Raw genomic sequence first — 20599 nt, 5'->3', positions numbered from 1 at the left:
GTCCCCTTAAATAAATTCCACAACTTTTGTGATACTGAGGCCTCAGTATAAATTATGTCTTTAGCCTTTGCCCCGTCTTCTGTCGCCTTGCCTCATGGAGCCTCCTTCCAACAGTGACGTTGCTCATTACAAAAGGGAAACTTGCACTGCATTTTTCCTTCCCGGCCATTGTTCTTGTGAAATGGTATCCCTCTTATCCTCAGGAGCTCCCAATTACTTTCATATTACCTTCTTTAAGATCTCTGTCCCTTTCTATTCTGGTTAGCTGATACCTGTTTTGCTAGCTCACAGTGTTTTCCCTGCATCACTTACTGGCTTTGAGTTGAAGGTTCTCTTCTGGAATATTGATTTCACCTCTGCTGCTCTGGTGAGTGCTGCTCCCTGTTGGTTTTCCGGCTTCAACTGCTCACTTACTGGCTTCGTAAAGTGGTCTTCTACTATTGTTTTTCTTCTGGTCAAATGAATTCTCTCCAGTGCTGTTATTGGACTGTGGAATACTATAGAGGCAGGGTACATAGATAATGAGACAGCATTTGATAAGAAATCTCGCCAAGCCTTGTGGAGAGAATCCCTCCAAAAAAGCTTAATGCACCTCACACTTAGCCAAAAAAAACATTCAGTCCAATACTGCTATTATGACAAATGTCAAAGCAGAAACTACTGTGCTACACTAGCTACCTTCTCCTTCTAAGTAATGATAATGGAGTATTGTGTACACTGGCAAAACTAAATTTCGTAAAGTCTTTATACCCTTTTCCTTAATGTTACCATTCAAGTCTGCTGGACCTGTGTCTTTCTAAAGGAGCAGTGCTGTATGAAACCATTTGTTCTCTGTGCTTATGCGACATAAAAAATTAACCATTACAAAATGGGATTTCCAATCTATTTTATAAATTTACTTTCCTAGTGTGACTGTTCATGGTTTCACGTGGATTTCGCCCCTGTAGTCTCACTGACCACAGAACGTGGGAGCATTAAGTAGAGGTCAATTGTGTGAGGACTCAAATCACACCATGCAGATATCTAATGTGAAACTTAACCCATAAAAATACTCACAAGTACTATAGGTTTATCTTGAGCTCAAAAATGTATTGCTGTCAAGCTGTAATGGTTATTGTGACCAAACTCCTACAAGTCAGTCCCCCATGTGCACAGAACATAAAACATCAGCTATCAAAATGTGACTAGCACACTACACTTTAAAGTAATTAAAAGATGCGGTAGCTTAACTTACTGACCGTGAGACCTATGTTCCTTTGTTACTTAATCAATAGTTCTTGAAGAAGTTCTCTGCATCACTGGTGCTATATTTTCTGCAGGCTTTTGTTCGTTATCAAGTCTGTGCATAACATGGTAGGTTTGATATATCGTGTGTGACATAAGGAAAGCAGCCAAAGGCTAAAGAAAAGGATTAACAATTTTTTGTCTTATTGCATTATCTACTTGCAGACTATTGTTTGTGTTTTGATTGGTATCCTAACAGCAGGCTATTTATAATTAAGACCTAATGCTTTGATGCCTCTTCAGAAAAGCCTAAAGGTTTTAAAAGCTTTGAAGTTTCAGTCTTAATATGTTGCAGGATAACAGATTAAATTCACTGTTTTCAAACAGATAAAGTTGTTTTGGAGTTTTAATGACCATCATAAATAAAAGTCAGCACAACTTTAAAGTTAACTTGTAATTAAAATGTATCTAAAGGGTTTATTCCCCTAACAGAGTGTGCATACTTTCATTAGCCACTTTACGTTGCTGCTAATCAATGATATTTTCGATATTTTCTCGTCAACCTGTTCAGAGTTGCTAATTACTCATCTCTGAAGCAGGTGGAAGTTGAACCGAAATATTTTATCCTCTAATGAATTAGCAAAGTTCTTTCACCCAAAGCAGTGTTCTTTTAAAAAAGCAAACATCCCTTCAAAGCCATACCTGTTCTGACTTGGAAATGCAAAATCCTGAAACTCCCTACTTCTCAATGTTGTGGATGTTCCAGAGGTTCAAGAAGATGGTGGTACGGTTAGGATGAATAATAAATGATAGCCTTGCTAGAAATGTCACATCTCAAAAATAAATAGACTTAAAAATTCCAGATTCTTCAAATACATAACTGCACCTTTAGTATATCAATTAAATTCCCAGCGTTGACCCTTCACCTCAGTTAATATCTGATATCAGCCATTATGGTGGATGGGAGAGACACAAGAAGTGGTATATACTGGAAAGTATGGGTGTTTCCCTTGCCAAATGGAGAGCCCTACACTTCCTTTTTTTGGAATAGTGCCACCCTCCATTAACTGTCACTCATGCATTTAAGTGAGACCACACCTATCCCCTGTGCCAGACCTATCCCCTGGATTAAGGATCCCAAGACAGAAGTCCCGCCCATTTCAAGCTGCCGGCCAATTTAGAAGCTCTATTGAATAATAGTGCCACCAGCAAGGCAGTGGCTGCTGCCAGTACAACAACCACCCCATGCTCAGGATCATTCCTGTATCCCAGGCCCCAGCAGAGTCATCAAGGGAGGAGGGTTGTTCTTGAGGTGGGAGTCATGGAGGTGGAGGGGAGGCTGGTTCTCAGCAGATGCTGCTCCACATCCAGATTCCTCGGTTAGTTCAAAGTGCCTTTGAACAAGGGACCCAGCAGCTACAAATAACCCAGCACATTGAAAACCAAGATCTGGGTTAAACTCAGGGGTGGCAGGATCAGGCTTTCAAATGCCAACCTTTAAGGCCTCAATTGATGGTGGGACAGGAATGCCATCAATGGGCCTTCATTTTACAGGCTTAATGATAGTGGAGATTGGGAACATGGCATTGTCTCCATTGAGCATAGATCCCCTCTGCCACCAAGTGCACCAAGGGGTGCACCAAATCTCCAATGCTAGTGTTTATGATTCATCATAATCATACCACCATAATTCCATATTGCGACCGAAGATTGTTTTAACTAACTCCATAAAAGAATGGCTAAGAACGACGAACAAAACCAATCCTGATTTCTATCCGATAGGTTCTTGCACAACACTTCTAGGTATTTATATGAAAGAGAAATTAAGAATATGTCAACGTGCAAGATATTGGATGAAGGTAGGAATTGCTTTGGCTGTCATTAGTCCCCGGACACACAGATATTTAGGTTTGGTAATTAGGGTCTTGTACAAAGAAGAACCTCTTTGTTGAATTGCTAAACAAATTCCCTGCTGAAGTGGATCTGACTTTGTAAAACACAGGAACGTAAGAGACTGCTGTTCATTGCTGTATAACATTTCAAACACAATGAGAATGGTGTTTCATTAGATGGCTTTTCACTTGGAATCCATTCAAAGGTAAAGCAAGTTTGAATTATTGACATATAAAGTCATAGAGTTGTACAGCACGTAAAAAACCCTTCAGTCCACCACGTCCACGTTGACCAGATATCCCAACCTAATCCCCCAGTCCCAATTGCCAGTACTTGGCCCATATTGCTCTAAACCTTTCCTATTCATATACTCATCCAGATATCTTTTTAAGTGTTGTAATTGTACCAGCCTCCACCACTTCCTCTGGCAGCTCATTCCATACACACTCCACCCTCTGCGTGAAAAAGGACCATGTCTATTTATCCTAGCCATGCCCCTCTACAATGTCAGTGCTTAGCTACCAACACTCCAGAGAAAACAGCCCCAGCCTATTCAGTCTCTCCCTGTAGCTCAAGCCCTCCAACTCTGGCAACATCCTTGTAAATCGTGTCTGAACCCTTTCAAGTTTCACAACATCCTTCCTATATATTTTTGAATACTTGGGCCAAGAGTGAGTGCTGAAGTAATCCAGGTGCAAACTGTGAGTTATACAAAAGTCAATAAATCATCTGACTGCATACTTTTCTTCACCTGCCTTTAGCATGCCTCTCCTGTGCAGAGCTGTGCGATGTGGTTGGTGAACAGCTGCTGACTTCTAGTTAGGGACACTGCCAATGGACTTGCAGGAGAAACCTTGAGTCTGGAAGAGCCAACTTTAGACTGTGCCATTTCACCACAGAAGGCAGGGGTCTTGACTGGATGGCTGGGTACAGCATGGTGGAGTGGCAGGAGTTGAAGGATGAACACTGTCTTCCTGAGAGATGAAAGTAGACTTTATGCTCGTGGAGCAATGGCCAGTCTCACGAGGTAGCACCTTAGCAAACTTCATAACCAGAATAGATGACTGGAATGCTGTATAACCCTGCAATCTGTATGTTTGCTGTAATTTAAACTGATAGTGGCAGCAGTTTGAGTGTGCACAGTAGTGAGCTGAGCTTCTATGCTTTCAATATGAATTTTCAGACCGACATGGGTTGACTTCAACTTGTGCTGCACTGGAGGCTTCAACATTAGCCTCAGGTACTGCACCATTGTTGGATCTGCAAATGTCTTCATAGAGTTGGCCACACTTCCCTTCTTGGCAGGAGAGTAGGCAAGCTGTGTGTAGAGTTGGTACTGGATTCTCCCATAGTACTCAACGTTAGGCCACAGCTACCTGGCAGAGCTGTCAATGTAGCAAACTGCTCACTGTGCATATTCACCAGCCTTCCCTTGTAGTCTATCCCATCAAAGTGCTCCTTTGAGTTACTCCTTCCCCTCCAGGCAACTGGTATGGTTGCTACCCTTGCCCTCTGCCCTCATGCTCCGTGCCCACCACACACGCATCCTGTCTTTATACTTGACTTTCTATTCTGTGCAGTGTCAGTGTCTGAGTTGAGTGTGAAATCAAGTGATGATGCTGTGTTTCCAACGTCACTGTCATTTCTCACTGTGGTCCTCCACATCCTGGCGAGTTTGGAGTTCTTGTATATTCAGTAGGAGAAAGGCATGATGACAAGGAAATTGAGTGGTTCGTGCTTTTGTAAATCAGAAAACAAATGTGAGATGGGGGAGCAGGGAGTGAGTTATGAGAAGGAAGGTTCGGTACAACCATCATGTCATCTTCAGTGATTTCAGCTCCATCACTGGCCACAGTCTCAGTGTCATCTCCACCACGAGTGGTTAGGACATGCAGTTTCGTCATACCTGATACAGGCATCTCCTGCTGCCTCTGGTTGTGAGCTGCCTTGTACTGTGAGAGTCAGGGAAGTGTGTCCATGAGAGTGGTTCCATGTGTTTAGATAAGCTGGTTGTCATGGCTGAGCAGTGTATGCAGGCTGAAGGTGCGAGGCTTGCAGCTGTAACTGACCATGTGATGGACAAGGAACATGAGTGAGGTATGACTCCTGACTTAGAGGCTAATGGGCAGGTGAGTTATGGGAGTGAGGTACAATGAACAGTACAGGCAGGCCTGTGGTGCAGCTAATGGGATTTGGGATTTGAAATTTGAAGATGCATTCACTAACCTTGATCAGTCTGCGAGGTCATTTAACCTTTTCCAAAATTGCGTCCAAGTCCTTGGGGCTTGACTCCTGGCTTTGACTGTCTTGGCTATCTAGCCTGACTGTCTGTTGATTGTGTGGGATGCTCCAGCCCTCTGTGAGTACTCTGCTCCTGCTTTACCTTAGCCTGCAGCACACCATCTGAAAACCTTAGAAGCCGCTCTCTCATTTGTTGTGCCATTAATCAACATTCCCTGAACAGACTTATCACACAAAGGTGCCTCTGCTAACTATCATGTAGTTCCTGTATCAGAAATGCTAGTGAGATTTAAACAGTTTGCAGGCTGTGAGCTATTCACTCACAATAATGTCCCCCTGCTGAAGCATCCAGAGAAGAAATAGCATCCAGTTAGTGTTAGCCACACGCTACAAGTATGGAGAACAGCAGGCAGCACAAAGCTATCGAGCTGCCTGTATTGCAGATTGAAACCACAATCTCTGTGCCTGGTTTATATTTCAATCCTATTTAGCCCCTCTTCAGCCCCAAGAAGCAGAGCTTAATTTTTAAAACTTCCTCAAAGTCCCCCACAAAGGAGTGCAATTTGTGGATAATCAGCGAGGTGGTTCAGTCAGTCTGAGGCAGGGCTGACCTGCAGCTTAATGTCTTTTAAGCCTGTGCACAAGACAGCAGAAACTCAAGTTGCACCAAATGTCATTCACGCAGGAAGTAGCTCAGTCTGATTTAGGGTGAATTACCAGCGGAAGCTGGCTACAAATCCTTGTGCAAATGGAAATATTTCTGATCTTACATATCTCACTGCATTGACACATCTGCTCTGGACTGATAATATATGCTTTTGGTGTACATATTTATGAGTTGAAGGGTAACTAAATCCTATAATGCACAGTTAGCTCACCCTTCGAAAATTTCCCAACAATTCCTGTAATTGTTAGTCTTGCTATTTCAAATGTAGGAGTTTAGATGAAGTTGGTGGAGCAAAATGAGGCCAACAATTTACTCCTGACAATCAACATTGAAGCAAATAGCCAAACCACATTTTCTCAAGTCTTATGAAATCTATAAGTTTTGATGTGATGCAAAGTCCAGCTCACTCTTAACTACATAATGGAAATCTCAAGTATAAACTCACCTGAACATCCTCTTTGGGATTATATGATCATTTGAATTATGCTGTTGTGTATACATGGACATGCAGAAGTTACGTTGCTGTAAAGTTGTCCAGAATTATATTTCTAGCTGCCGGAGAGGCATTTCAGTCAACAGCAAGTTGCAGCTTTTCCCAAAAGTTTTCCCCAAGTAAGCCTCCCTCTTCCAACCATTAGTGTTCGATTTACATTCATGTTGGGTAACAACAAGGGCTGGCTCTTTGTTGTCTGCCAGATTACAAGTGTTACATTTCTCTGGTATTTGCATACTTTGATTAATGAACATCTGGTGTTGCAGTGTCATTGGGGAAAAGCTGGATGCCAAACAGTTCATTATCTTCTATTATTTTACACTCTATTAAAATGACAGGCTTCAACAAGCATCTCCTGACAAAGTTAGTTTATTAGGAAAAGCTTGTTAATGTAACATTATTCTCCTACTGTTTCAAACACTTCAAACTGATGTTAGTGTAACATCTTGTTTTGACGTGTAGCAGTATTTTGTACATAATACTTCTAAAAACATAACTCAAAACATAATGAAGGAAAATACCAGAGGCATTTTAAACCTATTATTAAAGCTTTGTGGTAAAATAGATGCTCAAATACAACAACTTACTTACGAAGCATACTGCCCAGCAGATGGTGTATGTGATGGTGAGGAGGATTACATGCAGCTTTTTCTCAGCATGAAATAGGACAGAAGAAGAATTGAATCATTGCTGTGTTAAGTGTTTCAGCTGTACAGATTTCATAGAATCTCTACCATGTGGAAGCAGCCCATTTGATCCATCAAGTCCACATCTCCGAAGATCACCCCACCCAATCCAGTCCCTTTCTCTATAATCCTGTATTCCTCATGACTAATCCACCCATTCCTGGACACTATTTGCAATTTAGCACAGCCAGTCCAACTAACCTGCACACCTTTGGACTGTGGGAGGAAACCAGAGCACTGTGAGGAAACCCAGGCAGATACAGGGAGAATATGCAAAGTCCACACATTAACCTGACAGTGGAATTGAACCCAAGTCCCTGGTACTGTGAGGCAGCAGTGCTAACCACTGAGCCACCATGTCATCCCAAATCTTAGCTGCCTTTGAACAGAAGGAGCCTGAAGGGGTAATTCACTTTGTGCCACACCACCCCCTTTTCCCTGTAAGCCTTTTCCCTCCAGCATATAGTCAGACGTTGCCTAGTGGAAGATTCTACGACACATTTGAAACTATTTTATTTTGCTGGGATGGCATAAATACTACCCAAAGTTAAAGTAATTTTCACTCTGTCTGTCCCATATATCAGAAATATTTCCAAGAGCATCTGATGGTTAGTTCTTAGGGTCTGAATTCCTATATCGTCCTAGTGTTAGAAATGGATGCTTAGATTTATCATTAGCTTTGCTGGTCAGAGTGATTCAAAATGAACTTCCTTTACACAGAGAGACCAAAACATGGCTGTTGTCCTTCCTGAGCTATATATGGAAACAATGCCTGAATGAGGTTTATTTAAAGTTTTTCACATTGATTGAAATCACAACTCCTCCCCATTCAAGTGATTCTATCCTTTATCACTGAATTGATCTCTCCAGACCAAGCAGGAGCTACCAACAGGATAAGCAGGGGAGTTGTTCCTGGGTGACACATTGGGGCAAGAATTCATTTCATTTATCTCCTTGCCCTTACCATCTCAGGAAAATAACTGCTGCTGCAGTAACATTGACAATCTCACTTAACATGGAAATGTTTACAGTGAAACAATTTTTCAGACAACCATATACTTCCTTTGGCAAACAGCATCAATGTCTTACATTGCTTAACTGTGCATAATACTGGCTTTGGTTAAATCATTTTGCCCTTCCACCCTTTGCTCACTAAGGACATTAACGTAGAGTTACATAGAAATGACAATATAGAAACAGATCATTAAGCCTAACAGGTCTATGCCAATGCTTATAAGAACATTTGAAATAAGAGCAGCATTAGTCCATTTCCCCCACTCCCCTCCCCAGAGCCTGCTTGACCAGTCAATAAGATCATGGCTGGTCTGATTGGGACCTTCGCCGGCACCCCCTGTAATCTTTGACGATCAAAAATCGGTCAAACGCAGCCTTTAATATATTCATCGACCCAACCTTTCTGGGGATGTGAATCCAAATATGAATGGCCATCTGAGAGAAAATAACAGAACCTTCATCATCTTAAGGAGAAGACTGATAACTTTCAATCTGTGCTCTCTAGCTGTCGCTTATTCTCCACACACATGCCTTCCTATCTTACTTCACCTCAGCCTGTGACCACTACCTTCTATTCCTGACATCTTGCCCCTAAATACACCTGCGGTGTCCTCCTCACTCGCTCCGTGTGGTAGTGAGTTCCACATTCTTACTATCAATTGCTTATCGGCGATATGAGAGAGTGTCAGACATAATTATGAAAAGTCTTGTGTCTGGGTAACATAGTATATATTGCAGCGCTTAAACCAATAACTAAATATAAAAGGCACAGGTTATGGTCCTTTCATCTAATCGTTTGAGTTAGCTCATTGAGCATTACCCCATTAGCAAGTCAGGCTTCCCACTGTCAGATTGCATGACGTTGTTCATACTTAACACGACCACACCGCAAATAGTCAGATCCACAGCAGGTTCCCTGAAATTATATACAAATGAATCGATTGGGACGCCTACTCTGTCCTGACACATGTTGGTAGCATCATTAACATAGTTTTCGATACAATTAAATTGCTGTAATTTGATTGACGCCTTTGGGTGCTGGTTTCACTGACATCATTATTTATACTGATCCATTGCAGGGGGAAAAGAAAAGTTGGCCTGCCTCTGAAATTCTCCAGGCTTGCAGTTAAAACTAAAGATTCTACTCATCATATTTACCCAATAAAAAATTCCAGTCTGCCTTGTTTTTAATTGCAAATCCTGCTCCAGGGACTGGCTTGCTTGCTTAAGAGGCAGCAATGTTCCATTCACCACTGAACATACTGCAGTCAATTATGGTAATGAATTGTCAATAAATATAAAAATTTAATATAGTCGGCTCGGAGTGAGTGGCAGATATGGACTTGCCTCACAGACAAATCTGCTACCACTGCAAATATTAAGTGCACCTGAAAGCTGCTGGCAGGCGGACAAGTCTATAAGGACCTACAGCACAGCTCAGGGAGTTAAAGAGCCCTGTGGTCAGATTCCACGTGATAACATCTCACTGTATACTTTGAGACGTCACCTACCTGAATATTGTCATGATACTTCACAATTAAGATTAAAGGTCTAAGTTCAACATTAACGAGAGGAAGGTAATTTGGAATTCCTCTTAGAAAACACTAGTTCCTAATGAGGTTCTTCTTAAACAAGTGCTGTGCACTTGATGTCTGATTGCTAGGATTAAATAAGGGTTGTGGGAAACCATCATACCACATAAAATGGCTTTGGTCTGTATCCTTTATTAATCTGTGCTCCATTGTTAAACCACAAAACTCGCGAGTAAGCACTTATCGCCTAGCTGAGAGATTAAACCGCATTTCATTTTCAGTGTGGTCACATCTGAAATTGAAGCAGCGAACACAAAGATGATTCCTTGGAATAAAACTGGTGTGGTGAATTGTAAATTTTAAAGATCAGTTTGTTTTCTGTGTTTTCCAGGTGGATTTTTCTGTAATCGCCTCACAGGCAGGGAGCACTCTCAATAATCTCATGAGTCACGCTCAGGAGCTTGTGCTGAAACTTCGCTCATTGCAGCTTGATCAGCGAGAGTTTGTGTGTCTCAAGTTCCTGGTGCTCTTCAGTCTAGGTAAGGGTCTTATTCTTCTGGCATTCAACCTAATGTTATTTCACTCTGCCTGTTAGCTGGACTCCCTGAGCTAGAACAACAAAATGAGTTGGCTCTGAAGTTAAAAATTTATGGGCAGTTATGGAAATAACTGCTGTGTCAATCATAGGCGGAGGGGAAAAAAGCGTGGACCTACACATCGACAAAATCTGCAAGATGGTACTCTTATGAAGAAAACAGAGTAATCTTTGAAATGATTGGGGAACAGGAATTTATAGCTTCCCTTTCAAGAGAAATGAGAACTGAATATGGATCCTCCATTGAGATATAACCGAATCAATGCACATCTATTTGGGAAAATATAAATATGTCAGTCACTTTTTTCCCACGAATATTTTAGCAAATGCTTATATTCAGAGAAATGCCTGAGTTGTTACCAGCCAGAAATCTTACTGAGTTGCCAAGGTGATGTTAAAAATTTTAAGAATGAAAAGTCCCCAGTCGAGTTACATGAGAGATGTATGTTGTGTGTGTGGACACTCTGAATCAGCTGTTTATTTTACACGCGGATGCACGTTCATTCATATTAAACTTGTGTAAGTGAAACCTGGACACTGTGTGTAAAAGTATGTGACTTAGCCATTATTATTTTGTTTCCCATGTGAAAATTCCATATACCACACATGGCAATTGTTGAGCTGTATTTTCTCCACATCACTTTTTGATAATGATGATAGCTATTGATGGCAGAATGTGAGTACGATAACATAGTTAGATCCATAAAGATATTTTTAGTGATTTGATGGTTCAATGACACCAATGCGAGTTTAACAAATGATTTATTGACAGTAATACAGTCACATTCATCACCTTGAAAATAACAAAATCAGTACAATATATTTACAAGTATGCAAAATAATATCAATATATAGATCTATGTAATCGATAGATTTAAAAATGTTGCTTCCTCCACAATGCTGGGCATCAGACATTGCTAGATTTCACAATGATTTCAGTTTCCCCTCCCAAGGAGAGATTTTGAAGCCTCTCCCCTAATGGATAACACTGTATGATAGTGCCACATTGCTTCCCATTACTATGCCCATTGTTAGATTGCCTGGGTTCTCAAAGTAGGTGGTTACGAAACAAGTGAACATCCAAATTGTATATACCAGTTGAAACCCTCTGATACCTGAAAGGATCCTCATGTGATTTTTTTTTTTTAGCAGTGAATTGGGTGCAGTGAGCAGCCCACCTATTCTATCGCAGCAGTAACCAGCAAACCAAGTCATTGAAGAGCATGATGTAACATATGCCTCTTTCTTTTTAATGTATCAGAAGGAGCAGGAGTGCTTGGTTGAAAACCAGCAAAAGATTTAAAATTAAACAGGGTTTGAGGAAAGACATATGCAAATATCCTCCATTCTTTATTAATAGCATTCCTTTCACTTATTCTGATACTGCTTCATCATTTTCCTTCAGCACTCTTTTCCAGTTGTCATCATCTCCTTAGATCCTTGCCCCCATTTACGCATGGTTATAGAGTCATAGAGATGTACAGCATGGAAACAGACCCTTCGGTCCAACCTGTTCATGCCTACCAGATATCCCAACCCAATCTAGTCCCACGTGCCAGCACCAGGCCCATATCCCTCCAAACCCTTCCTATTCATATACCCATCCAAATGCCTCTTAATTGTTGCAATTATACCAGCCTCCACCACATCCTCTGGCAGCTCATTCCATGCATGTACCACCCTCTGCGTGAAAAAGTTGCCCTTTAGGTCTCTTTTATATCTTTCCCCTCTCACCCTAAACCTATGCCCTCTAGTTCTGGACTCCTCAAACGCAGGTAAAAGACTTTGACTATTTATCCTATCCATGCCTCTCATAATTTTGTAAACCTCTATAAGGTCACCCTTCAGCCTCTGATGCTCCAGGGAAAGCAGCCCCAGCCTGTTCAGCCTCTCCCTATAGCTCAAATCCTCCAACCCCAGCAACATCCTTGTAAATCATTTCTGAACCCTTTCAAGTTTCACATCTTTCCGATAGGAAGGAGACCAGAATTGCACGCAATATTCAAACCGTGGCCTAACCAATGTTCTGTACAGCCGCAACGTGACCTCCCAGCTGCTGTATTCAATAGTCTGACCAATAAAGGAAAGCATACCAAATGCCTTCTTCACTATCCTATCTACCTTCGATTCCACTTTCAAGGAGCTATGAACCTGCACTCCAAGGTCTCTTTGTTCAGCAACACTCCCTAGGACCTTACCATTAAGTGTATAAGTCCTGCTAAGATTTGCTTTCCAAACATGTAGCAGCTTGCATTTATCTGAATTAAACTCCATCTGCCACTTCTCAGCCCATTGGCCCATCTGGTCCAGATCCTGTTGTAATCTGAGGTAACCCTCTTCGCTGTCCACTACACCTCCAATTTTGGTGTCATCTGCAAACTTACTAACTGTAGCTCTTATGCTTGCATCCAAATCATTTATGTAAATGACAAAAAGTAGAGGACCCAGCACCGATCCTTGAGGCACTCCACTGGTCACAGGCCTCCAGTCTGAAAAACAACCCACCACCACCACCCTCTGTCTTCTACATTTGAGCCAGTTCTGTATCCAAATGGCTAGTTCTCCCTGTATTCTGTGAGATCTAACGTTTCGGGCACAGGCCCTTCTTCCTGAAGAAGGGCCTGTGCCCGAAACGTCGAATCTCCTGTTACCTGGATGCTGCCTGACCTGCTGTGCTGTTCCAGCAATAAAGTTTCAACTTTGATCTCCAGCATCTGCAGACCTCACTTTCTCCTCTGTGAGATCTAACCTTGCTAATTGGTCTCCCATGGGGAATCTTGTCGAACGCCTTACTGAAGTCCAAATAGATCACATCTACTGCTTTGACCTCATCAATCTTCTTTGTTACTTCTATAGTTCCCTGGCTTGTCCTTATCACCCTTCTTAAACAGTGGCACCACGTTTGCCAACCTCCAGTTTTCCAGCACCTCACCTGTGACTATCGATGATACAAATATCTCAGCAAGAGGCCCAGCAATCACTTCTCTAGCTTCCCACAGAGTTCTCGGGTACACCCGATCAGGTCCTGGGGATTTATCTACCTTTAACCGTTTCAAGACATCCAGCACTTCCTCCTCTGTAATCTGGACATTTTGCAAGATGTCACCATCTATTTCCCTACAGTCTATATCTTCCATATCCTTTTCCACAGTAAATACTGATGGAAAATATTCATTTAGTATCTCCTCCATTTTCTGTGGCTCCACACAAAGGCCGCCTTGCTGATCTTTGAGGGACCCTATTCTCTCCCTAGTTACCCTTTTGTCCTTAATATATTTGTTAAAACCCTTTGGATTCTCCTTAATTCTACTTGCCAAAGCTATCTCATGTCCCCTTTTTGCCCTCCTGATTTCCCTGTTAAGTATACTCCTACTTCCTTTGTACTCTTATAAGGATTCACTCGATCTACCCTGTCTATACCTGACATATGCTTCCCTCTTTTTCTTAACCAAACCCTCAATTTCTTTAGTCATCCAGCATTCCCTATACCTACCAGCCTTCCCTTTCACCCTGACAGGAATATACTTTCTCTGGATTCTTGTTATCTCATTTCTGAAGGCTTCCCATTTTCCAGCCTTCCCTTTACCTGCGAACATCTGCCTCCTATCAGCTTTCGAAAGTTCTTGCCTAATACCGTCAAAAAAGGCCTTTCTCCAATTTAGAACTTCAACTTTTAGATCTGGTCTATCCTTTTCCATCACTATTTTAAAACTAATAGGATTATGGTTGCTGGCTCCAAAGTGCTCCCCCACTGACACCTCAGTCACCTGCCCTGCCTTATTTCCCAAGAGTTTTGCACCTTGGTACATCCACATACTGAATCAGAAAATTGTCTTGTACGCACTTAAGAAATTCCTCTCCATCTAAACCTTTAACACTGTGGCAGTCCCAGTCGATGTTTGAAAAGTTAAAATCCCCTACCATAACTACCCTATTATTCTTACAGATAGCTGAGATCTCCTTACAAGTTTGTTTCTCAATTTCCCTCTGACTATTAGGGGGTCTATAATACAATTCCAATAAGGTGATCATCCCTTTCTTTTTTCTCAGTTCCACCCAAATAACTTCCCTGGATGTATTTCCGGGAATATCCTCCCTCAGTACAGCTGTAATGCTATCCCTCATCAAAAAGGCCATTCCCCCTCATCTCCTGCCTCCCTTTCTTTCCTTCCTGTAGCATTAGTATCCTGGAACATTAAGCTGCCAATCCTGTCCATCCCTGAGCCATGTTTTTGTAATTGCTATGATATCCCAGTCCCATGTTCCTAACCATGTCCTGAGTTCATCTGACTTCTCTGTTAGGCCCCTTGCATTGAAATAAATGTAGTTTAATTTATTAGTCCTACCTTGTCCCTGCCTGCCCTGACTGTTTGACTCACTTCTGTTCTCAACTGTTCTTGCAACTTGCCACTTTTTCAATAATTAACTATGCAGTTAACTCAAAACAATTTGAAAAGTATGTAACTAATTCTGGAATACGACGTTCAATTCTGATCTCACTGTTATAGGAAAGATTTTGTTAAACTTGCAAATCTTGCAAGGAAAGATTTTGTTAAATTTGCAATTTACAAGGATGTTGCCAGGGTTAGAGGATTTGATCTAAGGGGAGAAGCTGAATAGGCTGGGGCTGTTTTCCATGGAGCATCAGATGCTGAGGTGTGACAATGTAGAAGTTCATAAAATCATGAGAGGTATCGATAACCAAGGAGCTTTTTTTCCAGGGTAGGGGAGTCCGCAACCACAGGGAATAGGTTTAAGGTGAGAGGGGAAAAATTTAAAAGGGACCTAAGGGGCAACATTCCCATGTAAGGGGTGGTATGTGAATGGAATGAGCTGTAAGAGACAGTCGTGGAGGCTGGTTCAGTTATAACACTTAAAAGGCATCTGGATGGGTATGCGAATAGGAAATGTTTAGATGGATATGGATTAGATGCTGGCAAGTGAGGCTAGATTAATTTAGGATGTCTGGTCAGCATGGACAAGATGGAACAAAGGTTCCATTTTCATGCTATTCAACTCTGTGACTCTAATTCTTCAGGTCCCCTACATGACTGAACAATGTGTCCCTCATATTAGTTGGACCTTGATTATTTGCTAATTCCTACTATCCATTATATCTGTAGTTGTGAGATGGCCAAGCAAGGTTGCACTTTGTTGGTATTCTGAAGTCAGCCCTATGTATAATATTGCTTTGCAAAGACTAATTCTACAGGAGAAATGTTTGCAAGGAGAAAAGGTGATATGTTTTGTTAACTGGTTGGGGACCTTTCTCCCCCTTAAGGGGTAGTCCTTATGGGACAGCAGTGCAGAAATTTGCTCATTCAATTTTTATAGGCTGCCGGTTGGTTAATTGAAACATGGCACTAATTACATCACATAGACACTTAGCCAATGATCATTTCAGTCAAAGTTGAGGTAGCGCAAGATAAATCTCCATGAAGGGGACTGCTGTGTGAAAATAGGGCTGCAAGTAGAAGTTGAGTATTGGGAAGTCTAATAAGCATGACTGGCCTTTAGGAAGCCAGCAGAGAACACCAATACTCTGGCACTTACAGTTAGTCAGGTGATGCAGATTCTTCCCAAAATTCTCTGAAGAGACAGAATTATCAGTCATGGTTAACTGCCCCCATCAATCAATTGTTCAGTGCTTTAAGATTCTGAGCCATATAGAACATTCCACCATAGGAACAGGCCCTCCAAGCCTGTGCCGATCCAGATTCTCTATCTAAACCTGCCGCCAATTTTCTAAGGATATGTATCCTTTTGCTCCCTGCCCATTCATACATCTAGATACATCATAAATGATGCTATCATTCCCGCCCCTACCACTTCCACTGGCAATGCGTTCCAGGCACCCACCACCCTCTGCGCTCTGTGACACTTGTGTAAATTTAGTTAATTCTTTGTCATAGACAAACTATCCGTTGGGATAAATATTTACTTGGGTGACAGACTGATTCACTGACTATGTCCCTTCATGTCTGGGACTTATACTCAAAGCAGATCCAGAAAAATGGGCAGCGCAGTGACTCAGTGGTTAGCACTGCTGCCTCACAGCACCAGGGACCTGGGTTCCATTCCAACCTCGGGTGACTGTCTGTGTGGAGTTTGCACATTCTCCCCAGGTCTGAGTGGGTTCCCTCCCGGTGTTCTGGTTTTCTTCCACAATCCAAAGGTTAGGTGAATTGGCCATGCAAAATTGCCCATAATTTTCAGGGATATGTAGGTTCGGTGCATTAGTCGGGGGGAATTTAGTGAAGGTAGGGGAATGGGTCTGGGTGCGTTACTCTTCGGAGGGTCGGTGTAGACTTGGTTGGGCCGAAAGGCCTGTTTCCACACTGTAGGGATTCTATGATTCTATGAAGACTATTCATTCAGCTATCTGTACGGGCACCTTAACCTGCTTCCCTATGAGCAATGGATGGAGAGTTCAAGCACAAATTGTCCTAAAAGTGTAAATCTTACTCACAGGTTGCCTGGTGTAGGAAACAAAAATGAAACTTCAGCGCAGGGGCGGGCTGGGGTTAAAGCAAACATTTGAGATAGCTTGGAGGAAAATTCGTTCTGCACCCACTCTTATTGTACCTGATCTTAGTGAACGATGCTGACATTAAGCGGGATATATATCTTATGCATTTCTGATATACCCTCACTTCTATGAGGCAAAAGAAAAATTCAGTGGCAAATTGTATAGTAAACATCCAAATGACAGAAAGAATTGAAGTCCTGAATCAGAAAGCCTTTTCACTGCCCATTCATCATTTACACTGGATGTGAAGCAGATAAGAGAAATGACTTGGTATTGATCCTCTCTATGTAGAGATTCTTTACTTAATCAAATATTTAGGTGGAATACTGATGTACATCTAGCATATGAGCAATGTAAAATGAGGTTTCAGCATTCCATCAATACCTGTTTTATGTATTAGTTTGGATCAAGCAAAAGAATGGGGAATCTGAAATATTATAAGAAACAAAAGCACCAATGATATATGTTAGCATATTCTGGGCATCAAGATTTGGAGTCCAATCCACAGTCAGCAAATATTTGCTTACGCGTGCGTGGGCTTGCATACATGTGTGGGGTTTTGAAGTTATTCTGCATTGAGCAAGTGATATGAGGAAGATTTCTTGATGTCTCAAACCTTGTGATTTTAGTGTGTCCAGAACTCACTCAATGTTAACCTTATTCTCCAGTGACTGACATGACAGTTACTTTACATCACTGCATAAGCAGCTATTTAATGATAACTATGTACTGGTGGTGCATGCATTAATGCTGTGTATCAGTGAATTTAATTTTTAAACATTTATTCATGGCAAGGTCAGCAATTTATTGGCCATCTCTAATATCCCTTGAGACAGCGGTGAGTTGTCTTTTTCAGCCATGGCAGTATTTGCTGAACCTTCTCACAATGCTGTTAGGGAGTGATTGCCAAGAGTTTGACTCAGTGACAGTGAATGAACGATGATATTTCCACGTCAGGATGAGAGTGGCTTGGAGGGAACATCAAGTTGACACCTGTTCTTATGTAGAGTGACCCTTGACCTTCGTGGTGTAAGGGTTTGTATGTTTGGTGCCCACATGATTCTACAATCACATTACATAACGTTTTTTCATTTAAAACCTGTTTAACAAAAGACTAAGTTGAGATGTTACAGAATGCCAGCAAGTAGAATTTTAGGATCTGCAATAGTCATGGAAGACTCCACAACTAGCACCATAGACAACTGAATGTTTCCTAGGCCTTTGATACTCTTTCATTTGACTGTTTTTATTTGTCACAATGCTACAAACTAAACCTGGGAGAAAATAATTTTTGTTAAGTCTACTTTTTCAAAATCATGTGTAATATTAAGTGTTATGAATTGCATAAAAGACCATGGTCTCTGCAAAGCATATTAAAAATATTTGTGTCTCAATAACAATGATCATTTTCAACTTTGTCGCATCAAGCAAGCCTCCTTTCTCTTGAAGTTACGTCTAAGGAAATTTGCTTGGCATGTACTTAGAGGCTTAGTAAATGTGTGAAGAGATGAGGTTTTAATTTCAGATAAACCCCTCCCCATCGCCATATTCTATTATAAATCAATGGCGTCTCTGCATCAGAGGAAGCTAAAACATTGACATATTCAGATTAAGCATGAAATTGTAAAACTGGGCGAGGGTAGGTCATTGAACAAGGTTCTGAATATCATCTGCCATGGTGAAAAGTTGGATTGCCCACCAACATCAATTTGGAGAGAGAGCTGTGACAGTGAGGTTTCATTAGATGTGTAGAAGGATGACTAAAGTGCAGTATTTCATGTAATTCGGGTAAAGTGACTTTTTCATGGACTGGTCAATGATTGGTCACAGGCTGGTGCACACACCTGACAGGCTGTGCATGTGCAGGATGAATGCCTTAAGTTTTAAAGGTCATTTGCTCTTGCTCTGAATGATAAATATTTATGTCAGAAGCACAGCATTCTCTGCCTTATTATTGATGGTACAGATTTACCTCTTAACAAGACTGCTTATTGTAAAGGCACTGACTTTAGTTTATTATGTACAATGTAAATGGGTGGTCCACATGAATACTAATGCATAACCTGGAGTCATTTCATTATTTAGTCTGATTTTTGGCATAAATAATTCTAATACTGAATTATCATGAAGGATTAACTGTTCCACACAATAAGCAAGTTTAATACTTTAAGCATCAGAGCAGAGTTGTGCTCAGGAAATATAACTAAATCATTAACTATGCTCCCTTTGCCTGTTTAATTTCAATGTTGTAAAAGCACTGTTTGGCAATGTCAGAAGTTGCTGTAAGGTATATGGCATCCATTTAGCAGGAAGCACTCGAGAAAGACTCTAAGATGTAAGGCCCATAGAATTGCACAGAATTTTACAGCAGAGAAGCAGTCATTTGGCCAAATGGATCAAATGAGTTTCCTTTTACTTCATCTCATCCTTTCAACATATCCTTCAATTCCTTTCTCCCTTGTATACTTATCTAGATTCCCTTTAAATGCATCTATGCCATTCACTTCAGCTACTGCATAAAATAGAGAGTTTCGTATCCTCCAAGTAAAGACATTGCTCCTGAAACCATTATTGGATTTATTACTGACTGTATTACATTTCTGGTCCTTATTTTTGGATTCACGACAAACATGGTATTTCAATTACACAGGCACCCTGTAATTTAGTCAAACATTTACTGCTGCATTAAACATATTTTAAAGCTAAGAGCCAAAAATGAAAACAAATTATGTCTTTATTGTGATTACCATGGAAACCATACTGAAGAGGTCACATCAGTTGTGAACTCTAGATTGATTCAACAACAACAGCATGAAGTTATATAGCACCTTTTTGACAGAATAAAATGCCCAAAGGCTCTTCATGACATGAGCCATTTGAAGACAATATTAGAGCAAATGGGAAAAAAAAAATGTTTAGATCACTAAAGAGCATCTTTAAGAAGCACCTTTCAAGGATAAAAGAGATGTAGAGAGGCTTTGGCAGTGAATTCCTAAGCTTAGGATCAAGGCAGTTGATGGTTTGTATACCAGTGATGGAGCAATTAAATATGGGATGTTCAAGAGACCAAAATTAGATGAGCACAGGTTGCTCATTTGGATGACCCAGACAGCAGGGTGAAGACCATGAGGCACTATCTCTGTTTAAAACTAGCTTGCACTTCTCAACAGGGAGGTATATTCTAGTTGAAGCTGGTGCTGATAGCTGTGCAGGGAATGAGTGGCCTGGGAAACATTGAAGAATAGCACAACATGGAATGGAGCAGGTTCCAAGATTTACAGATACTGCACTGAAGATCTTAGTGGACAGGATGGAAAAGAGGCGAGATCTCCTGTAAACCCACTGGAAAGGAGGCCCTCTACACACATGTTCAGATAGAATTCCGAGCAGGTAGCAATGAAGCAAGAGATTTGTCCTAAACACCCAGATTCAGGCCACAAGAAGGTTAATGACTTCACATCACATCAAGGTCAGTGAATACATCTTGCAATTCCATACCTCTCTAACTACACCACAAGCCTCTCTCACTCCTCATCACATCTAACCCCAACTTTTCACCCACCAACAATCACTCTCAATCAGGACTCTTCACCCAGCTTCATAGATTCAGAAAAAGTGCAAATGCCTCCCACTGCTGTAAAATTCACACCAACATCTCACTGTTTGAGAATATTGCCAACAATTCAACCATGATGGTCACAAGGCTGAAACATATCACTACACAC

At 41.3% G+C, this 20599-nt stretch overlaps 1 protein-coding gene across 2 annotated transcripts in view; it reads left to right on the top strand.

The window, feature by feature from the left end:
- nr5a2 (nuclear receptor subfamily 5, group A, member 2) overlaps positions 1-20599 on the top strand; it is a 348147-nt gene that overhangs the window by 273743 nt on the left and 53805 nt on the right. For both annotated transcript variants that reach the window (XM_087990806.1, XM_043699748.2), the window contains one exon: positions 10142-10289. In XM_087990806.1, the coding sequence (XP_087846932.1) occupies positions 10142-10289 (148 nt within the window). The remainder of the gene's footprint in view (positions 1-10141; positions 10290-20599) is intronic.

The sequence above is a fragment of the Chiloscyllium plagiosum genome, unplaced genomic scaffold (assembly GCF_037043375.1).
Source record: "Chiloscyllium plagiosum isolate Xiang-an unplaced genomic scaffold, Cpla_swu_hap1 HiC_scaffold_9, whole genome shotgun sequence".
In the NCBI taxonomy this organism is placed as follows: domain Eukaryota; kingdom Metazoa; phylum Chordata; class Chondrichthyes; order Orectolobiformes; family Hemiscylliidae; genus Chiloscyllium; species Chiloscyllium plagiosum.
The sequence above is the reverse complement of the archived record's forward strand: the minus strand, read 5'-3'. Positions and strand labels throughout refer to the sequence as shown.